The sequence below is a fragment of the Pyrgilauda ruficollis genome, unplaced genomic scaffold (assembly GCF_017590135.1).
Source record: "Pyrgilauda ruficollis isolate IOZ18807 unplaced genomic scaffold, ASM1759013v1 scaffold74, whole genome shotgun sequence".
In the NCBI taxonomy this organism is placed as follows: domain Eukaryota; kingdom Metazoa; phylum Chordata; class Aves; order Passeriformes; family Passeridae; genus Pyrgilauda; species Pyrgilauda ruficollis.
In genome coordinates this window covers 1,836,553-1,859,412 of record NW_024529266.1, presented here as the reverse complement: position 1 = coordinate 1,859,412, position 22,860 = coordinate 1,836,553, and the positions used below count along the sequence as shown (strand labels likewise).

At 39.3% G+C, this 22,860-nt stretch overlaps 1 protein-coding gene across 19 annotated transcripts in view; it reads left to right on the top strand.

The window, feature by feature from the left end:
- ARHGEF28 (Rho guanine nucleotide exchange factor 28) overlaps positions 1-22,860 on the top strand; it is a 120,121-nt gene that overhangs the window by 49,370 nt on the left and 47,891 nt on the right. For 18 of the 19 annotated variants that reach the window (XM_041486180.1, XM_041486178.1, XM_041486169.1 and 15 more), the window contains 4 exons: positions 15,260-15,390; positions 17,832-18,133; positions 20,632-20,773; positions 22,059-22,170. In XM_041486180.1, coding sequence (XP_041342114.1) covers positions 15,340-15,390; positions 17,832-18,133; positions 20,632-20,773; positions 22,059-22,170 — 607 coding nt within the window. In that variant the 5' untranslated portion in view covers positions 15,260-15,339. The remainder of the gene's footprint in view (positions 1-15,259; positions 15,391-17,831; positions 18,134-20,631; positions 20,774-22,058; positions 22,171-22,860) is intronic. The other variant, XM_041486181.1, reaches the window with a different exon arrangement.

The following is a 22,860-nucleotide window of genomic DNA, read 5'->3' as shown; positions in this document are numbered from 1 at the left end:
CACTTCGCATGGCTCCTTGCACTAGAAATGTACCTTGGGGTTGGTCTGTCACAATACTGCCAGCATCAACCTTTAAACAACATTTAAACATGACAGTAATTTATTTCTGTAGATAAAAATATTCACATTTGTTTGGAGTGTCTATAAACAATGCAATATTGAAAACTGCAGAATAGTTAAGAGCTGCAGAAGATACAGGAAGTCACATTTTCTTGGGAAAATGTTCCACAGTTCAGGCTCACAGCCTGAACTGAGTTTAATTAAAAAGCCAGGGAGAAATCTGGAAGAAGCAGCATTAGGCATTAAAATAAGCTTGTTCTTTTTTCTTGGAGTTTCCTCCACTCTTGATTTTCTGAGGCATTATAATTCAAGTTAACCTCAAAAGGAAGAAAGAAAGAAAGAAAAATCAACAAGCTACAAGCATATGGTTTCTGGTCTTCCCAGAACTTATTCTCTTCCTCTGCCTAAAATCCCAAACAAATTTGCTCAACAAAATAACCCTCAATAAAGGCACTTTTTAAAAATTGGGGTTTAAATTACCTTTTTTTTTTACTTGCCTTCTGCCCAGTTTCATTTCATGCTAAAATAAATGAGCAATCTGGGATGTATCTAATGTCAAGTTACTCTTTAAATGTGAAATATAACCCAAAAATATATTGTGACGTAAACAGTTGTAGTCTTGAAAATGCACAGAAGAAATAATTTCTCAGCTTTTTTCCTCCTCAAGAGCACCCTTCTCTTGAAGTCTTCCCCGAAACATAAAAAATGTGATTTTTAATGAGGTGAGTCTTTGGTGAACATTTTAGCATCACAGTCTGCCAGTGTGAGTGTAGATAGACTCAATAACCAAGTCATTGGCACAGCTTCAGTAGTAAGTGAGGTTCTAGTCAGACTTCGGTTTGCTTTCACATGCACGCTCCCTGTTCCTGCTCTCACAGGCCTCCATGGAGCTGAAACAAGGAAGACTAATCCTTTAGTCCTCATGCTTTTGCAAACAATCTCTTATTTTCATCAGGGAGCTTTTCATCATGATACTGAACAGAAGTGACGAGCTTTCCTCCCACATTTTTATTGTGTTTCCCAGCTAGTCTTTTGATCTGAATAGATACTGAACAAGGAGATCATTTAGGCAAATTATCTCCGTATGTGCTGTGCTTACTGGTTGTTTCAAGAGTCAGGGCATACTGACCAGTGCCACGTGAAACTAGTATTAAAGAGCTTCTTATCCCAAACCGAGTTTGCTTGCTACCTTAGAGTGATCTTGGTGTTTTATAAAAAGGATAAAAAAGTAAATATCTGACATCAGCCATGAACAGGACATCAGAAAGGTCGGTGCTGGAGGAATGCTGTGAAATTCTGACAGCATGTGAGTGAACTGCGCAACACGAAGAGTTTGAGACAAAACCGAAGGTGATGCAGTGTGTGTGCCCATGGGCTCTTTGGGGCTGCATTGAGTCAGAATTAGGCACAGGTCATGTTCTTGCCTAAGTTTTGTAAAAATATTGAGCCCTTCTCTATCCCAGTCTGGTCAGTGTTTTACAAGGATCTTGGAGTACTAGTACAGTTTGTGCAAAGCTGTTTCTTTTAAATTTGTGGTGGTACCTTGCTTTTTAGTTTACCAAAGAAACAAGCCTGAAGTACCACCACTTACAAACAGCTGCTTTTCAAAAGAGGTACCTATGGTACCTCTTTGTAGGAGAATGCAGCATTCATTGAATATCACAAACATAATATTTTTATCATTTATAACAGTCTTATTCTTATTATAGGTGTTCTAAGGGTAGTTGTCACCCTGCTTTCAAGGAAAGCATTAAACAAGTAGCCTCAACAATTAATTTAGTAATTCACATTGCAATTAGAAATGTATCTGTTGGGGAATAGTAAGGAAGTCAATAGAAATTTAGATAGCATGGTCTTCTCTCAGTGTGGATGGTTTGCTGCAACACAGTGATTCCGTATGCCTTATCTGGGAATGATAAAAAGATAGATCCATTTGGAAATAAATGCAATTAAGCATAAAAACTCTTGAACTGGCAGTCCAGCTTAAAGCAATCCAGAAGGCAGTGCGCACAAATTGCCTCTGCTTTTCCTGCAGCCTGCCATGATTGCAGAGTGTTTCAGTAAACTTGCTGCATCTTAGAACAGTGCTTTTGGAGATGGATAGGGTGCTCTGCTGCTCTCATCAGAGTGTCTGTGGAGGCAGCAGCTGTTCTGTGTTCCTTTCCAGGCTAGTGTCCAAAAATTGCACAAATAAGTAAATGAAAAATTGACCCAAATTTCTAGTACTGTATTATTGTATTATATTTTTCATTATTATTTCTGTTATCTGTCTACACAAGAGCTACAGAAGATCTACTTTTTACAGTAAGAGAGGTCCCAAACGTGGATGAGTTTTGTCATCAGCTGTTTGAATGGAAGAGTGAAGAACAGAGCATGAGGGGGACATGTGAACAGGAGGTTGGTGGGCTGATGGTCAGAACCATTTAATCTCTTGTCAGAATTTGCCTGGCTTTGGTACCTAAGTCACCCAGGACTGTACTTTTCTGGGAGTGCAGATTCTGCTGCTTTAAACTTGTAGTGGGAGGAAGAGGCTCTGTGATGCTGAATGGTTATGATCTCCACCCTGTTGAAACTTGTGGCTTTATCAGGGTTGAAAGCATGGAAAACAGGCATAGACATCATTAATGTGTGTAAATTATGAAAGGGTGGGTGACAAGAGGATGGACCAGGCTCTTCTTAGAGTTGACAGGCAATAGGACAAGAGGCAGTGGGCAGAAACTGATGCACAGGAAGTTCTACCTGAATTTGAGGAAGGACTTTACTGTGTGGGTGACCGTGCACTGGAACTCAGATTGCCCAGAGGGTATGGAGTCTCCCCCACTGCAGATTCTCAAGAACCATCTGTGCTCCGTCCTGTGCCGTGTGCTCTGGAATGACTCTGCCTGAGCAGGGAGATTGGACCAGGTGACTATTGTGGTCCTTCCCTATGACTATTGTGGGGTTCTGTAATTCTGTTTGCAAGGAAAGCATGCAGTGCAAGAAGCTCTGTGTTCTTCCTTCCCCTGCCCTTCCCAGCTCTGATGCCCTCTGGGTGATGCAGTGTGGGTGGGTTGCCACAGGGTGCTGGAGAGGGAGGGGGAGATGGAATCCATCAAATACTGCCATAACATTGGGTATTGATGATGGACAGAGACTGCCTGCTTGGACCATTTGAAATCCACTGCTGAACAGTTTAAATCCCAAACTGCTGTGTTACTTGTGGGAGACTTCTGCCTGCAAAATAAGAAAATAATGGGCCAATTCCTTAAACAAAATGCCTGAATCTCCTATCAGAAACTTAGCAATAAGGAGCATCATAAGAACAAGTGAAGGAGGTTATCAATTAAGATCTCAAGGATCTGGACTTGGTCCTTTGTTCTTTAGTGGTTGGTTCATCAATGATATGGGAAAAGGAGAGGGAGAGAATAGTGATGTGGCAAAGCTTTTCTAACTATTCCTGTATAGACTTCTGTAAGAAAGACCCTAGTCTTTACTAGAGAATAGAAATGGTAAAACTAATGTCTGTGACAAGCTATCTTTCAGGACATATAAGGATGTTGACAGGCACAGTCTGCATAGCCATTGCATCATTGTTGTGGGCAAATAGAGTGTTACAGTTGGAGGTTGCTTGGTGCCCGGCATCTGGTTGGTAACGTGCTCCTTTTAGTTGCCTTTAATTCATATTTGCTGAGTCTTTTTAAGTCTAATGTAGGGTAAGGCAGATACTTCGTGTAGGTACATTGTCTGATCCTCTCTGTGGGAAGATATGCTCTAATTAGTAAGAACAATGGAGTGAAGAAGGTAGGGAAGCGATTTGTGCCTGTGGATCACAGAGACCAGTGGTGAAGATCATCTAACCCTTTCTACTCCATTTTCTCTTGTCAGATGCTTTGATGTACTTTGGGAAAGGATTGCAGGCTCTGCTGGGACTGGGACAGAATCAAGCTGGGGGAAATAAATTTCATTGCTGATACCAGGGGAGACTCTTCCCAGAGCAAAGTGAACAGGGTGTTTTTAGCAGAGCTTTTGTTCAGGTGGCTGTCATTCTACCTGTGTCCAAAAGTGACCTCTCCAGCTCTCTTTGTGGTTGTTAACCACATTTTCCATCCTGTATATGTCCCTTCTCCATCTGGGGAGGGGGTGGTGGCTCAGAGTTGTCCCCTTCTGCTCTGGCTGAGAGAGAGCAGTGCCAGCTGTGGTTTAGCAGTGTTTGGGGACAGGCAGCCCACCCACTTGGTACCATAGTGCTGTTCACTGCGGGTGCGGGAAGGCAACAGTGCTCTTGCATGGAGTCTGCGGATGTGGTGACATTCCTTTGCTTCCTTCCGTCTTGCCATGAACCACAGGAATGGTCTGACAATAGACAATACACGGTACTATCTCTGAAAAACATTTAGATTTTATTAATGTATTTAGGTAAGCATTGGTTGAAAGAATTTAAGGCATTACATTATTTATCAAAAGTGATAGCCTTAGATAATACACATAAACCCCCACAGTTGTTCTTTATCTTCCCATCTGTACCTTGGTGTAGAATGAAAAATATTTTCTCATTAGAAAGAGAGGTTAATATTTTCCAGTTAAAAGCACCTTTTATCTCATAAGTGGTCAGATCCTTGCAGTAGCTGCCTGCAAATGCCACTACTTTGGAAGGAAGGAGTAGCAGGTGAAAAGTGTTTTGGATCACCCTACAAAGTGCAAGAAACAAAATATTTTTAGTCAAAGACTGTAGGGCAAAGCCCTTCTTTGTGCAAAGAACAGCATGACATCTTTCATGGTCACATAAAGGAGTTTTACAAATAAGAAAAAAGAAGCCTTTCACAAGGCCCAAACAGAGCAAGTAATGTGAGTGATATTCTATTAACCCTTCGGAAGTAGGGGTTAAGGTTGAGAATTTATCTGCACTTTCAGACTGGCATTGACAAATTCCCGTGCAAGATCCTATTCAGGGGAGGTTGCAGTATGCAGGTGAAAAGCCCAAGAAATTGGACAAAAAAGAGATAATAAACAGCAGGAGTGCGTGATCAGGCAGAAATTTAGTTGTTGGATTCTCTGAGAATTATGTAATAGGGCTGCTGTTGAAAAATTATTTAACAATCTTAATTACTCGTTTGCGTTAGAATGTTAAATGCGCATGGCTTGTTGAAGGAAGGGAGGACAGGCAGTAACTGAGCAATCAGTGCAAACATTTATGCAGTGTACAGAGGTCATTCAGGAAAGTAAATGTCTCGGCATGTAAAATATTTTAATGCCATTAAATACATTGGCTGCATTTCCCCATGGTGAGTGCTTTGTTCAGCTCTAGTCACCCCTCCCTAAACTAAACATAAGTCCAGAAAGACCAGTGAGAGTGAGTTCTTTTAGCTGAATCTATAAGTGAAAAAAGCCAGATTTACAGAAAATATTCGCAAATCACAGAAGTAAACAAATTTTACCACTTCTCATAAAACAGAACCAAAGAATAATTGATGAAATTGAAAGGTGAGAAATTTTACAACAGCTCTCTACATTTAAACTGCCCTTTGTCCATGGAACACTGCCATTTGTGCATGTCTGAAATGAAAACTTTTATTTTGGTTGGTGTTAAATATATCCAATGAGCCAGACAGCACACTTGTGTAGGGACAATTACTGTGAAGAGGGGAAATCATCTCTGTTGGAGCAGTTGGGAAGGCTTTCCTTGATAGGCTGTTTCCTATCCATTTCTCAAACTGTGGCCATGGTGGGAGGCAGGCGAGTGCCCTGGGTGGTGTGCAGGTGGGAAGGACTTGGTCAGTGCCTGCGTTCCTGTATGCCCAGGGGATTTATCAGTGCAATTTGAACCTGACATTCCAGAGAGTGGAGATATTTTGAAGTGGATGCTTAAAGCATGGATTTATATCCTCCCTGTATTTTCCATTGTCTGTTGTAATTCCCTGGGGCAGTTAATTATACATATAAATCAAACAAAGTCTCTGAGAGTGTCTAATATTTAAAGTGAAAGTCTAAGTCTTCCAGTGTCTGGGGTGAATTATTCTTTTCAGGCCTAACAAAGCTGGCAGAACTTCAGTTAAGGGAAGGGCAGAACAATGATGTGTTTCAGCTGTGTTTTATGTAATTTGTGCACTTTATGAAGAGCTTGTATAATTATTTTATCCCTGAAAATATGATGGATATTTTTCTAATGGGTTTTGAATTAAATTTGCATTTGAATTGCGTTATTTCCTTCAACAAATACATTGTTATCTCTGACTGAAATGTGGATCAAAGAATCACTTGAAACATAATACAGAAGTAGTGCTGCAGACCCTAGTAGCCTGAAAAATAATTGAAGTGAAGTAAGGAATGTTAACAAGCTCAAATGTCATCATCTTCCAAAACCTGACATTTAAGCTGATCCACATTCCCTCTCCTCCTTTATGTGGAATACAAAACCACATGCATTGTGGGGTATCTAAAAGAAATGTTTGCTGGAGTTGGTTAAGAAACAGTGGACATATTATTTTTGTATTAGCTCTTGTATAGCCACATATAAGCCTGTTTGAAAAAAATGTAGTTTGTGTAGCGTAAAGATGTTGGGGGAAGGGATAATGAGTTCCTACTGAATACTAATTGCCTATGAGTTGTTCAGGGAGACTGTATAAGAATGGAAGATTTGTTGTAAATTAGTCACTAGCTGTATTGTGCATTGCAGTGAGGTTAGACCAGAGCTGTAAAGGTGCCAGCTCTACAAAGTCCTGATGATTCACTGTCTAACTTGTTGACTGAGTGAAGGAGAAATTACTGTGCAGACTAAATATTATTGGAAAAAATGCTCCTCTAATGGCAATGTAATCTTTCTTCATGACACTTAAGTTTTAAGCTCATTTGAGCTAGAAAGATGGGAGTGACAGATTCTGAGTGAGTTATCACTGCTTTTCCAGCTGCAGCATCCCAAGGTCTGCCAAAATTATAAACGCTGAGAGGAGGGGTATTGCTCTGGAGTGATATAGAGCCCAGCAGACTGATTAGTCCTCATAGCTTGGTGTTCATCTTTGGCTTCCTTAGTTCCAGCATTTTGCCTGACCTTAATTTGAGATCTTCTAACCCCGACTTTTAACATGGAAACAAAGCTTTGCAATAGTTTATTTGCTTTTGAGAAGTATTTTCTCATTCCTTATCCGGCTCCTATTGTTTTCATTTGCATCAAAATGGAAAGGTGAGTTAATGATTCATTGGCACACAGTGACCTTTCAAATAGCTCTGGACCACGATGCAGCAGCTCAGCCTGAAGCTCTCATACTTCAGCCTTCTTGCTTCTGCTTTAATATTTGCAGCCCGATCTGTCTACATGCCTGGACGCCTGAAGAGAGCAAACATTTACAGCTTCTCCCTCCCCTGTGTTTAGTGGGCAATTTGATCCTTCTTTGTCCATTCGTTTATTCCACATTACTCTTAGGCTTGACTTGCTATTGAGAACAACAAAGTGCAGCTTTGGGAATCTGCTCTCTGTTTATTTAGCACAAAAATGGACTCAGACTCTGATTCACCTTTTAATTACTCTTGGCCTTCCTTACCTAAAATGAGGATTCGAAGAAGGGCATCCAAACCAGGTAGAAAAAGCTATCTTCTTTTAAATGACTCTTGCTTTACAGCTCTGCCTCCTTTAATTTTCTGCTTCTGTGAAGGTGGCTCTATAAACAGCTTGCATGAGGTAGCTTTTTTCCTATCAAAAGTGCATCTCACTGTTTTTAATGCCTTTTTAGATAACGGAGTTGGAATTCTTTAAGTAAAAAGAAAATATTTTTTCTCCAGATTATGTACTGTTCTTTACAATTGTTTTTATTTCTTTACTCTCTTAAAGCTTTTTTTTTCCCTTCTTGATGTATGTGTAGCTCTAACTGAACAATTCAGACACCCTGGAGCTGCATGGGATGGCAGCAGCTGAAAAAGTTCTGCTGGTTGCAGTTATTTTCATTTAGTAATTCAGTTATGCCTCAACAGCTAACAGGTTTTTTTTTTGTTTGTTTGTTTGTTTGGTTTTTTTTTTGTTTTGTTTTTTTTTTTTTTTTTTTTTTGGTTTTTTTTTTTTTTTTTTTTTTTAATTATGAGAAAAGGCATGCCAGAATGAAGAGGAAAATGAAATGGGTCAGTTACTGTCTTTGCACAGTTAGACATTATCCTTCTTTGTGGAGAAATCTTTGGGAGGTAGGGATTATAAATGCTGTCAAGTATGAGAAAGGGGGGTTTTAAGTAGGCTCAAAGACACTGACCAGTAAGTTTATGTAAGGAAAAACTATGACTGGAAGTTTTAATGAGGAAATAAAAATTTTAACTACATATAAAAGGAAAATAATGAAGAAAATAATGGAAAAAAATATTTCTGCTTCTTTTCATAGAATTGGGAGGTTTTCTGTGTTTCAGAAAGGGAAGAAAAGCCAAATCTGAGAAATAAGATGCATCAGTGTCATTAAATACAGTAAGCCAAGAGACTAATTTTTACACAGACTGAGACTTTGACCTAGTTTAGAGTGGAAAATGTGTACAGAATGCATGTTTTAATGTGCGAGGCACTTTGTCAACTTTTTCCTTCTTTTCGTGAGGAAATACAGTATTTCCCAACTGCACAGGAGTTTCTGCAGTGTGTATGAATGCACATGCAATTTGCAGAGATGAAATGAGTTTCAAGTTGCACAGTATATGTTTACTCCATCTCAAAGGAGGACTCATTTTATCTGTAAATGCTGTAGCTGTGCACTTACCTTTCATTCACCTTTGTTTAGACAGATCTTTTTTAAGTACTTGAGCAATTGTAAAGCACTGGATAAAGATGTGGTGTTTGTATGTTACAGTATTGCACCTTATTTTCCATCCCTGTTAATAATATACCACACATGTAGCTTGTACACACAGCTGACCTTATATGTGGGGTTGGAGCAAGAAGGTGCTTTTGGGTGCCTGTGCATATTTCAGTGGTAAAGTTCAAGGGTTTGTTTGTGCTTGGCGGATTGAAATTCTGTGTTGATGTGGTGGGAGAAGTGCCTTTGCAAGGGAGAGCAGGCTCATGATCTAAGTTTGTGATCTGTGTCTTTTTCTGCAAGTGTTTGAATGTGACCAGTTGGTCCTGGCATGCAGGTGTGGGGCACCTAGCCCATGGCTGCATTTCATTCTTGCAGGGGTTCAGGTCTCAGTGAACAAGAGACTTGCAATGCCTGGCAGGAAACAGTGCAGGGTTCTTCCAGCCACTCCACAAATCATGAAATTGTGTATCTGTGCTGGGTGCTCCAGCTGTTCTGGACCATGAAATTTCAACTGCCACCCTTCCCCTCTGGAACATCAGGCTTTTGGTATCCTGACCTAGGGTTGCTCCTCTTGGGAGGCCGGGCAGCTGTGCAGACTGTCCCACTCTTTGGAATGGAGAGTCAAAGTTATCACACACCACTTCCCATCAATGTTTTCACATTTTAAGGCCCAAAGTTTCATCGCTGCTCAGGAACCTTTCAGACTGCATGTGCAGCCCCTTTCCCTGAACTCCTCGAGTCTGTCAGGAGCCAAGTGCAGACTTCTCTCCTTTGGGACATGCATTGCAGATTGGCCCCTCCTGCTGAAGCTGCTGGGCATGAAATTTTTTAAAGGATTTTAGGATTTCATTTAAAGGATAATTAGGCTATACAGAGAATGTGAACATGACTCTGTCTTAGTGATTGGACTGGGGAGAGATCTAGGATTTTCTCCTTGTTGCAAGACATAAAAGGAATTTATTTTGTTATTTTATGTGAAATTGCTACTAGGCATAGTCCTTACTCTGCACAGTCCTACCTGCTCAGAGACAGCGACTCTCTCAGGGTTTTTGTGAGCTTTAAAAACCTTCAGGGGTGCTGAGAATATCTGTCTCTGATAAGTCTGTTCTACTGCACTGGGAGGTGGGAGTTACACACTGAGTCCACTCGTGCAGAGGTGTGAAGTGAAACCAAACATCCCACATCATGGGAAAGTTTGTAATTTTTTTTTTTAAATACTGTTCTATAAAATGAGGCACCAACTTGTTTCTGTTTGCATATTCATTTGTGTAGTAGGTAAGGTGCCTTCTTCAGGGAGGGAGTCAGGCCCATGAATCCCAAGTTGAAAACAGATGCTTTCTTGCAGCCCACATTTAGGTGATCCCACATTTAGGTGAACAAGGCCAAAGTCAGATTGACAAGTGGTTTTATTCTTAGTGCCTATTTTAGGACTCCATCTTGAACCTGTTGGCATTATTTTCCAGCATCTATATGCCTGATCCCCCTGTTTAGGATATAGGTAACACAGTGCTTTAGTTTCCACTTTGCAGATTTAAGACAGTTAAATGTTCATCCATAACAATAGCACTCCAAAGCCTACCTAATTTACCCTCCATGTAGGCTTGTTCTCAAGTACTTGCTTAATTTTGCTATCAGGAGAAGTTGTGCTGTCTGAATGAAGGCCTAAGAAACCTCAATTAAGGGCGCAGTTCTCCCCCTGAAACTGATTGTATGGTTCATATCTATAGATGTGCATGTTGTTTCAGTTGGACACATGCTAGGAACTTCTTTCTAAAAATTCAGGTGACCTGTGTTTAGAGCAGTATATCTGCAGTCCTGCATGACTTAGCTGTCTGTATTTTCACTGACTTCCAATTATATATTAACCCTGCTCAGATTGCTGGGAGTAAATGTGATGAGCTGTCTGAAAACTGTTCATTGTATCTAGAGAAGGGAATTTGTAATTTCTTTCCTGGTTCTTGGCTTGGTCATGTTGAAGTATTTAACTGCTCTTTTGCTGTGTGTTCTCCCATGAAACAAGTTAAGTTTTGATTTTTAAAAAAGTCAGTGTTGTGTTCTTGCCATTTTCCGACACAGGCCATTCAAGGCTATACATTTTCTTTCACTAACATAAAACATGTTTTTAATTACTGCTATGATGATAATGTGTTTCTTTAAAGTTATAGCATTTGTATAAGCTTGTTGGCTGGCAAAATACACAGACCTGGCTGTATTACTCTATAATATTAGAGAAGATGTAGAGAACTTGTGCCTAGTTAGTCTTTGATCCAGGTCTTTTATTTTGCCCATGTTTGGAGATTATTCTTTCCAGCATGACATCTAAATAACATGTACATCTATCTTGACTGTTTATCAGGCAGATGGCAGAGATCTGTAGGGTCTTCTAAAGGAAGCATGTCTTTATTCTTTCTCTGTGATCACAGTGTAGAGCCAGAGGGTGTTCAGTTCTGGCAGAAGGATTAGCTTGTTGAGCTGTGCTCGCTAGGTTGTTTCACTAGCAAAGGTAGTTCTCCTCTGTTCTATTCAGATCATTCTTACTTTAGTAAGCATCTTGAAATCCATTTCCAATACCTTACAGAACCTAAACCCTTCTGGGGACACCTTTGCCAGTTTGCTCTGGCAGTCCTGTCTTTTCACTATGCTGAATTTTTGCATCTGCAATGTGAATAACCTTTTTGAATGCCCAGGGGAGATTTTTGAGACATTTTATGTGAAAATGGATTTTGTTGATATTCTTCATCTTTCAGGCAAGTGCAGCCTGAAAGATGAAGAATCACAGTACACTGAGCTGTTACCTGCTGCCATGTTAACCTTGAGGGAAAGGTCTGCTGATGGTCTCTTTAAGATCTAGAGCACTTGCAGCCAGCAAGGCAGGCCAGAGGCAGTTAGTGAAGCTGTAGGAATGCAGTGTGTGATTTGCACATTAGCAATGATTTTGTCACTTTTTAAACTTTTTGGGCCTTTCCAGTGGAAATAAGTTACTAGCACAGTCAATGTGTAATTAATATTGCTCTCCCCCATGTTCAGCAAGGTTTTAAACTTCTCATGTTACAAAGTTAGTTTGATGTTGTCATTTCTTCACATTTGAAATTGACGGGGCAAGGGAGCAGAGTGGGAGTAAAGAGGTGCAGTGGGGTCATACTGCCATTGCACTCAATGATCTTGAAGGTCTTTTCCAACATACATAATTCCATGATTCTATGAAGCCTGAAATAATTTGTTACCACTTAAAACCCCAATGAGTATTTATTTAGTCATCTCACATTTAACCACAGGCTAACTGGAGCATCTCCAGGAAAACATATGGCATTTAACACGGGTAATTAATAAGGGTTTACAGACGGAAGATACTGCAGGTAGCGTATTGTGCTAGAGCTTGTACTTGCAGCATCTTTCTCCAGAATTTGTTACTTAGGTTTTTACTCTTGTACAGAATTTTAAAATAATGTAACGTGTTATTAGAAGGGGGATTTGGGTTCTTTCTGGCTTGGGATGTTGCAGTCCACTAAGTGACTGCGAAGACCCCATGTGACATCCCACCCTGAAGGGGAAGAGATCACCCAAGATGCTCATAGATGTTCATGGTCAAAATGAATAGCAAAAGTCAGAGAGCCCACAAAACCCTACAAAATTTTAGTAGTAAATTACAGCATGGCATGGAAATTGTTATATAAGGTAGCTCCTGATGTCCTCCTGTAAGCACACAGCAGTGGGTTTTTGGTAAAGAGGTGGGTTGAAAGGGAGGAGAGAGAGAGGGAGATGACCTAAAGAGGGGGAGAGAGAAAGAAAGGGAGATCACCAGTCCTGGCTTCAATGTCAATCCAGCTAGAGGGGTGTCCAGAGTACATGGGGCTCATGTACAGCCCAGCTTTTGAGGAGTATGTTTATTTAGATAGTTTTATCACACCCAGGAGCTAAGTTTCTTGCTTTCTATACAAATGAGTTATCACGCACAGTCCATTTTTCTGGATCTTTCTTGAAATGGGTAAGAGGGCTTTGGGGGTCTTGGATTGTCTTGACCCCTACCCTACAGTCCATGCCTACTTCTTTACCTCCTTCCTGCACTTGAGCTGTATTGTGCTGTGCTTATCTCCAGGATCCAGAAGAAGGATATTTGTCTCAGAAAAGTGCTGCCCTACCTCTTGAGCCACATCCTGTTCCTTCTAACAGCATGTTATTACAGACAATCCTTGGCTGGCTCCGCAGCTGTCTGTCTATTGCTGTGTATTGGACATACACATCAGCCCCCTTATCTGTGAGGTTTCTGCACCCCGCCAGTAGGGACTATTGCAGAAGTCAAGAAACTGACTTCTTAGGCTCAGGTTTACACTGTGATGCGGGAATCCCTAATGCCTGGGCTGTTTTTTGAGGGTATGTGTTGAACCTGTGTCAGCCTAACAGTGGAGAGGTACACCACCCTTGCCTGCTGTACCCAGTGGGTTTATATACAAGATGGAGTGCAGGCTGAGGAAGACATTAAGCATACAAGAAGCAATGGAGACTCTGACACTTTTTTGCTTGGTTGTTGGTTTAAGACCAATCCTTGGAAAGCTTTATTTGCCACAAGAAAGTCACTTGTCAATTTTGCCAAATCACATTTCCATATGATGTGCGCTGTAAGAGTTTGATGAGTTGCTGTAGAAAAAAATGCTTTTATATTATTTATAAACAAAGGCTTTGGGATCTTGTCAGACAAAAGGAAATGGTTTGCAGCTTTAACAGTTCTCAATATGAGTCACTAAAATCGTTAAAATTCTTGCATTGATGGAGAAACAAAATGAGATGCGTAAAGATGTTTTAATGGTATGAGATCCCAAGGCCTGCCAGGACTCAAAACCAAATATTCATACTGTGCCATTTCTAAATGGGAATTTCCATCTTTCTCTAAGTATAGAGGTTACTGTTCTTAGGCTTTATGAAATAGAATCTTAAAATTAAATAAAAGTTGTCGTGTATCATTGCAGATTTGGCAGTGGTCTGGGACTTTTGCACCAGACCTTAGTAAGTGTTGTTTCTAATCCAGTTGTATTTTTTCATTATGAATTTTCTTGCAATCTGATTCCTATAAGCATCTTGGATGGGCTTTGAGCAACCTGATCTAATGAAAGATGTCCCTGGGCATGACTAGGGGGTTGGGCTAGATAATTTTTAAACCTCTCTTTTAACCCAAACCATACTATATGGCTTTGTGACCTTCCAAAAGCAGTTATGTTGCTATATCAATATAGTGTGAGGAAAGTCTTTAGTGGTATATTTTCCTTTACACCTCTGTAGAAAATAAATTTCTGATGCAGCATAAAAATATTTTAAAAATAATATTCAATAACAGACAAACTCAAATCAAATTTATTGAGTGGTTTGATTTTGGATATTTTACTGGGTACAATAGTTTCCTCTATCACATCATTCTTAGGCTCGTGTGTCTTCATTCACTTCCAATGACAATGCTTGCCATACAGCATTTGAAGGAAAACTGTGTTGTGACTGTGATTTTTTTTCCCACTGTTTTCACACAGTCTACAACAAGCCTGGTTTTGTGCTTTGTTAAATTTTGCTTGTTTTGCATTCAGAAATAACCCAGCTCAGATGCTGGACTGGTACATGCTCTTCAATCTTATAGCCAGTTTTAAGAGAAGTGGGCGTGTAGGACAGAATTTTTGCTGCTCAAAGACATAAAATACACAGCCCATCCAGCTTTTTTTTAATATTTGTAGTCATGAGCACACTTTAGAAAACTAAATTCTGGATTTCTGTTAATGATTTCTGGTGAAACTGTTCAAAAGCCGATCAGATGCAGTATTCATCCTAAACATCCTCTTCATGGATCTTGATTGCTGTCACTCTGTAAAGGCAGTATTAGTGGTATTTTATTTATATATCTTTTGAATTATTTTTTAAATTTTGGGTTTTTTTGTTTGTTTGCTTTTGTTTTAAGAACGTTAATCTGATTTCTTGGTCTAAGTTTAGTATTTATGTGGCTGCCAGTAGGTAGAATGCTTTAGGAGAATCATTATTTGACTGCAATTGAACAGTATTTAATTTATTTAATGTATCAGATGTCAGGTATTTAATGTATAGGCAGAACCATGCATAATTCTTCCCAGCCCATAAATCTTGTCCTGTGTTCTTCTGCAACCACAAATCTCTGTGAAGTTCTACTTAGGTGGAAAATAGAAGCTTTTGCTAACCAATACACAGGAGCATTTATTTTTTATTTATGTGAATGATTCTGTGGTACCCTTGAGAATCTGGTCAGCTGTAGGTTTCCTGGAACATGTAGCAAATGTTGGGCAGTTATGAAATGAGCACATTTTGCTGCGGTCGCACAAATATTACTAAAATTGTAATGCTAAGATTTGGTTCTTAATGCTTAACTTAGCCATTTTTATGGTAGTATATATACATGAGAAGGAAATGGTTTGAGATTTAATGGAAAATTTCCCATACTTTTTGTTTTCCAGAGCACAGACACTCTACCCTTGATGTTCTTAGGAAATTGAAGTCTACCCCTACTTTCTTTGCTGCAACCAGACTTTCTCCCATGCTGAGTGGAAGTGATGAAGTATATGCAAACTGCATGGTAGTAGACCAAGTACGCTTATATTTGAACTTCTGTCTAATTTTTCTTCATTTTCTGTTAATTTAGTTGCATAATAGTAGGATCTTTTGGATCTGTCAGCAGTGCTGTCAATTAATAAAATTTTAAATTAAAACCAGTAATATCTTACTCTTCTCAGCTATATTTTGCAACCTTTATATGAGGTCTCTTTTAACAGATTCAGTAATTATAGGAGTTACTCTCCCTAGCCTGCAGGAAGTACTCTAAGGCAGGCTATTTCTTCTGTGTGTTCGTGAGCTAAACAGCACGTGCTTCTTTACAATATTACTTGTTCGTGTGCATTTCAGATTTCTGAATTCTATGTACATTCACAGTACGGAAGCTCACAGTGAGCCTTACAGGCTCAACAAGAACAAGATATTGGTGAAAAGGTGAAGTTGATGTCCTACAGCTGTCTCGGAACATTCTGATACTGGAGATCCTCACTAGAATTCCCATTTCTGATTTGTCACCAGCACTGGAGATGACCTAAAGTGACATTTTACATCACTGTGTTGCACCTGGAATCCTTATTTCATGATCACACTCAGATACCATGATTTAGGGCTTGGGCATGAGTCTGACTAGTCACAACTTGTGTGTGGTGGCTGGGTCTAGCCAGAGAGATGCCAGATTCTGGTGGTGTGTAGCTATTTTTCAGTGATGCTTTAAGATGTTTATTTATTTGTAAGCTGCTTTGAGCTCTCCCTGGACTGCAAGTTGGAATATAAAAGTAAGAAATTATTAGATAATGTTAGAAGTCTGAGATTTTGCAAGTGTGATTTTTCCCCCTTTTCTTTGCCTCCTGCCCAGCTCTACCCCATTCCCTGAAACACTTCACCCAGTGCATTGACTGCAGATCCAGTTCATGTGACAGCTGAGATGGAAGTTCAAGTCAGAGGCTTTTTTGTGTTCCAAATGCACTGAAGAGATATATTATATATTACATACATATATATATATATATACATATATATATATATATATATATAAAAAAGTGTATATATATATATCTGTGGTATATATTACAGATGAATGTAAGAGATGAATGTATGTAATAATGACGCCTGAGTGAGCTACTGCCAGGGGACTACAAAGTGCAGTCTTTGGACCCTTGATTTGAACAATATCTGGAAGGACGGAGCTGCAGAACTGCATCTCCATTACGGATGGAAATGTTACCCAAGTGTCTTGCTCAGGGGGCCTTCAGCTTGGGTTTCTAACCTTTACTCACTATGTGGCCACATTCTACTTCTTAAAATTGCTGAGTGGGGCCAAATCCTCCCTTAAGCACCACTCAGCAGGAGCCAGAGTGGCTGCTGGAGAAGGTCCCTCTGGTGCTGAGGAGGAACATTGCCCAGACAGGGATAACCTTTCAGGGAGGAACAGCTGCACAATACCTGGGAAAAGCATTTTACCTTCGTGCATGTCATCTGCATAGCGCAACAGAAGTATTTCCAGACTTGCATGTGCTGTATCTTTGAGTGTAAATGTGGGCTGCTGTAAAAATGCCAGCAGTTCTTGCTGTCCTTTACTAAGAGAAGCATAATTAAGATGGGGATGAAAGCACATCTCAAGAGGAACTGGAAAAGAGGAAGTGAGCAATCATAAACACCAGGGCTCTGAAGATGCTTGCAATCCTTCCTTTGTTCTTGCTTTTATACAGGTGCTTTTTGGAGATTGAGTGTTTTAACTGGTAGTGTGACTTTTCAATATTATTCAGTATCTAATTACATGGCTGTTGCCTCTAGCTAAAAGACTAACAGTGTATTTTAGTATCTTCTGCACAGTCAACAGGGAATTATTTGTGACTAGAGTCTAAATTCTGATCCCTGTACCTGAGAAAATAGAATTTCCAAATCTGTTCCTGTCTTTGTGCAAAAGGAGAGGTGCTTCAGGCCCCAAACTGCTTAATGGCAAAAAGTAAGAGTAATTTCCCTTCCTGCCCTTGAGAAGCTCTTGTTCCAGGTCATGTATATTTATCAAAAAGCTTAGGAAACTGGTGCTGAAAAATTAAAAGTGCATGATGTGTAGGCTGATTTTTCCAAATTAAATTGCAGAATGTTTGAGTTCTCTTCCATATGTCTCCCACACTAATGTATTATGCATATTTTTTGCTCAACTTCAGGGTAGTTTTTAATGAAATCTGTAAATGTTTGAATCAGTGCATTTAATAAAAGGTATAAATATGAGTGAGAAATTCAGAAGACTTGGAAATACCAATTAATTGCTGCTCTAATTAGGGAAAAAAGTAATGCAAAGTCTAGAATTCCTTAGTCATATAAATTGCCTTAAATTCATGCAGTGTAGAAAGTAATAGGGAAAAAACCCACAAAACATATAGTCATAAATAAAATGGCAGACTTCTCAGGTCCTTGTTTCCTGACAATATGTCTTGTTGTTGCTTCTTACCAGCACTCATTTTTCACCTGCAGGCTGGAGACTTAAAGACTAGCTACATTCATGGAGATGGTGTCAGCAGTGAAATGTGTCTGAACCCTACCAACTCAATCCTGATGGATAAGAGCTCTTCATCTCCCTCCCTTGAGGGGAATGACCAATTTACATATCTCCCAAATGAAGAAAACCAAAGGCCAGTAAAAAAAGAAGAAAACACAGGATTAAGACATGCCATTTCACCTTCTCATCTGTATGTAGCAGATTCATATCTTCCATTCAAGACCCATGGATTTATTAAGGATCGGGGCCAACTTTTTGCTGACATGAAAAGAAGAAGGTATGGAATTGACTTGATGGCATGGCCAGAATAAGGATTATTTATTATCACCTTTTGTTTAAAAAAGCTAAGCAGAATCTGAAATAATAACTAGTATTATTGGGTTGAAATCTCAGTTTTTCTTCACTAATATTTATTGTCCTAATAATCAGTTTTCATAAAATAGCTGTGAAGACATTTTTAACGCATAAAAGTATCTTCTTAGTAATGTATCTTGAATGCAAATGGATACTTTTATACCTTTATTTCTTGTATGCAAATACTCTTAACAAAATAAAAAAAAGGATCAGCTCTTCACTGTCACTGCCATTGTGATGATTTTGACAGATAACAGAATTTCACTGTGTTTTTCCTCAGTTATATTTTCCATTAAGAAAATAGTCCACAATCTGTTGGAGTCTCTAGGAATCTTTCAAGTCTTTAAATAGGCGTGTAGAAGGACCTTGTTACTCCTGATTGCGTAGGTATTTATCTCAAAAGACACAGTCCAGAGTGTGGCTGCTGTTTATGACAGGTGCAGACTGTTTTCTTCTCCATTGCTGGTACACAAGGTTTGCTGCCGTTTGTCTGAAGATCCTCCTCCAAATGGCTTCAGAAATGCAGAGAGCTTTGAAGATAGAACTATAATTTTGATCATTAAACTTAGGTTTTTAACAACTAATTTAAAAATTAAACAATTTAACAATAAATTTTCTTGATGAACAAGCTTTATTGCTTCTCTGAATAGATGACATTCCTTCTCATGCAGGAGGAAATCTGAATCTTGCTCCCACCTTTTGGTGAGTATTAGGACTAGTTGGAGGTAGAGCATCAGATCTATGTAAAAAACAGTAAGAAGGAGAAGAGCCAGCCAATTATTATTGAAAGTGGGCAATAAGATTTTCTCTACCTTAATTTTGAGTTTTTTTATGCAACTATGAAGTCCCACTAGCAGGAATATTTAACACAGATAGTAAATGTCAGACAGAGTTTTTCTTTTCACACTCCTTTTTTTGGTGTTTGTTGTTGTTTGAGATGGTTTTTTTGTTTGCTTTTTTTCTTGCTAGCTATAGGGATGTCATGTAGAATACCACAATATTCCTGTGCCTCTAGTTAGAAACATTTTTATCCTATGTATTTGTAGATAGCCCCACCCTTTTTAAGATCTTGGTTAGGTACCTGTGTGAGAACTGTATATAAATATATACACCTGTATGAGAGTGTATATAAATTTTCAGAGACATGTCCTTTGCCTTAATATGTCATATGACATATGTAATTGATTCAAATATTAGGCAAAATAAGACTAGTAGTATGTAATTCTATTTTTAAACCAGCTTCATATGTCAGAGAAGTTCCCTAGAGAATTACCACAGTAAGTCATGGATACTTTTCTGTTGACATAGACATGTACTGCTTTTTCAGTTTTAACGTGTGACAGTAACTGATAATGCATTTATATAAGTTGTTTCTGAGATGACATGTGGGCTATTATTTGGAAACATTGCAAAATATTGTCCCGAGAATTATAATAAGGAAGTAGTTTCAGACAGTAGCGATAGATTTGTGCTTCAAAAAAGTACTGGTGTGTGAAGGAATTTTTGTGCTCTTATCCCTGGTAGGAACTCTGGCCATTTAGAAATACCACACATAATTTAAAGTTTTATGTTGTAAGGCTGGAATGCTATTGCAAGCAGTCAACCATTCCTTTCAAACACTCTGATGAAGAGACCATGAACTTTCTCTTGCAGGTAACAGCCTCATCCTGGGAAACTCTGATACTGCTGAGCAACCTCAGTGCACTCTCCTGCTCAGGAACCCTTTCCAATAAAATAGTCTCTACACATATTGACATATTGATTTAGCCAGAGATTTTTCAGTCTGCTTGTTGCTCTCTATGTTTTTAGATGTCTATCTTTTGAACTGAACCTCATAAACTATCTCAAGACCCTCCTTAATCTATTCTTGGTGTTTTTCTCTTCCATCTTCTGTCATGAAGTCACAGATGTAGATAAAAATATGTCTGTTAACAGCCATGTCATTCGTATCTTCCAAATACACACATGCACATAATATCCATCTATACTCACATATGCTGAAATCTGAGGTAGTTCTCTCAGTCCCCTTATTGTCTCAGTTCTCTTTATGTTCTTTGAAATGAGACAGGTTTATGCCTGGAACAAAAGATCTATTTTTCGGGAGATGCTGAACATGTGTCTAAAACTCATGATCCAGAGGTGGCTGGCTGTGGTGGGAGTGTGTGTGATCATGGGTGATGCATATACCTGCACTGCAGATCTGCAAGACTGTGTCAGGGGGTCCTGGACAGGGAAACTGACTACCTTGACCAGTTGGCTGCAGACCTGAGAGGCACCTCAGGGCATGGTTTGCCTGACATAATGGTGGTTTGGGCTGTCATTAGTCAGAGTATTCAGCCATATCTTTGTTTATTGCATCAAGGTTGAAGCAAATTGCTATAAGGAATTCAGGCAAGTTAAAGACTTTGTTGTCTTCTCCAGTTCAAGTCTCGATGACCTTGAAGTAGACAATGGTGGTGGTGTGTCGGACAGATCCCATGTTCACTACTGTCCCCTCAGCTCTTCAGAGGCCATGGCTTCTAGCAGAGATGGATTGGATCTACCTACCAGTCTGCAGCCTAAGGTATTTGACCCTGTCTTGGTTTGAATTGTTTTCCTTTTAATCAAATCATTGAAACTATGCAAGAAATGTCTGAATCTGAAGGAGAAAGATGAGTTCCCAGTTGGCAGTGCTAGTCTCTCAAGGGACTACTCACATTGAGTGAAGCTGAAGCTCCCTGGGTGTGCTGGGCTGGGCAGCTGCCATAGAAAGAAAGAGATTTGCCTCAGCTTTAAAAAACACACCATCTATCAGAAGTGTTTCAAAGGAAATAGTTCAGGTTCAGTGAATCAGCATTTTTTAACCAAAATATTTATTTAGTGAGAAAATGTTTAACCAGCTCTAGTTATGTGAGAGAGTAATGTTTTGTAAAGTGTAAAACTGGCCTGCTGCCTGTTTTGAAACAATTTCTACACTCAGGGAAATTCAGTTGGGGTGTCATTGATCGATGTAAATCTCTTTGTTGTGGTTTTCTGAAGTATCCTGTCTACATTAATTTTCATTAGACCATGGTGCCATTTCTGAGATCTTCAGACACATACACAGAGTTATTTCTTATTTGCGGAGATTCTTTATGATTTTTTAGATGCATTTGTTGCCACTGTAGAACTTTATCTGACCTTCAGCAAATGATTTTATGAAGGGAGAAAAAGAGTTCAGCAAAAACATTAAATATGGTAGGTCTACTTCAAAAAACAATAAAGTAAGCACTTTACAGGAGTTTTAGGAATATTCTCTATTTAAGTGTAAATGATGTATCAAAAATTAGGGGGTTTCCTTTCAGGTCTTATTTTTAAGATATTTGGTAACTGGAAAATGTTTTCAAATATAATAATGATTAAAAAAGCAAAAACAACAGAGAGGGGAAAAAAAAAGAGGAAAAAACTCCTTTTTTGGAAACTCTGACATCAGTAATTACTAAGGCATGGCCAAAGTCTCCATGAAATGTTCTTCAAGTATTAAGGTACTAAGATTAATGCCTTCCTTGGTAAAAGAAGGTAGCTTGGTCATCAGAAATAATGGCCAAAAATAGTGTGTGGATGTCGCCTGTTACCAAATTGGAGAAGAATGTAAGCTTTCTTTTATTCTCTTAGTCTAACTTGCACCCACAACTTATTTCCTGTAGCATAAAAAATTTATCATTGTAGAAGTATGACAGACTTCCTAAGAATTCACATGAAGTTGTTAAAAATTCAGCTTGAAGCCAAGAAAATTTATGTGAGTAGTCAGTTGTTCCTGATTTATTTTGTTTCTGTTGCTGATGCATTTCAAAATGACACAAGATTTCATTTGCTGCAATTTCTCATAGGAATGCACAGTGTTTGGGATTCGGTCACGCTCCTATTCCTACTCCTCATCCAAAGGTTTGGTGGGAAGACCTCGCATTTCTCGTGACTTTGCAGTTGGGGATTCAAATGGAGGTCAGTTCTCTGGCTTTGCATTATTCAATACCTGCCTGCTTCAGGCCCAGTGCTGATGATGTTACTTTACAGAGCTCACCAGTGTGTGTGTTTGGTAGCCTTCATGGCTAATAGTAGCTACTAGATGGTAGCCCTACCATCATCCCTCAATTTTCCCCCACCTACAGCCCCATCATACTCCCATCATGCCCATGATACAGCGACTGTCCTTGACAGGGCATACAAAGGGAGAGAGCAATAGCCACAAAAACGCATGTAGACAAGGGCAGTAATCCTCTTATTGGAAGATCCTTACCCTAGCCTCCTGCTAAGTGTGTGACAGAGACCAGGAGGAAGCTCAGAATGACACAGAAGAGGCATCAAAGAGGACAGATGGTTCCAGCTTCCCAAAGATCCTAAGCAATCTATGAAACACAGGTGGACTGTGGTATCTCTACAGGCTGGGAAGCAAAACCCACCCACTTCATCAAGTGGAGTCAGAGATGTCTCTGCAAGAAGCTTGTAATTTTTTATGACTTGCTTCTGACATGCTTTATTTCCAGACACATAGTTTCATATTTAGAAGACAACACACACTTTTCTCAGTGAGGATATGGATTATATTTAAAAACCATGCAAAGTGTGAGATACATACACTGCGCTTTTCATACAGCTCAAATCACTTAAAAAGCACCTGCATTTCATTTCACC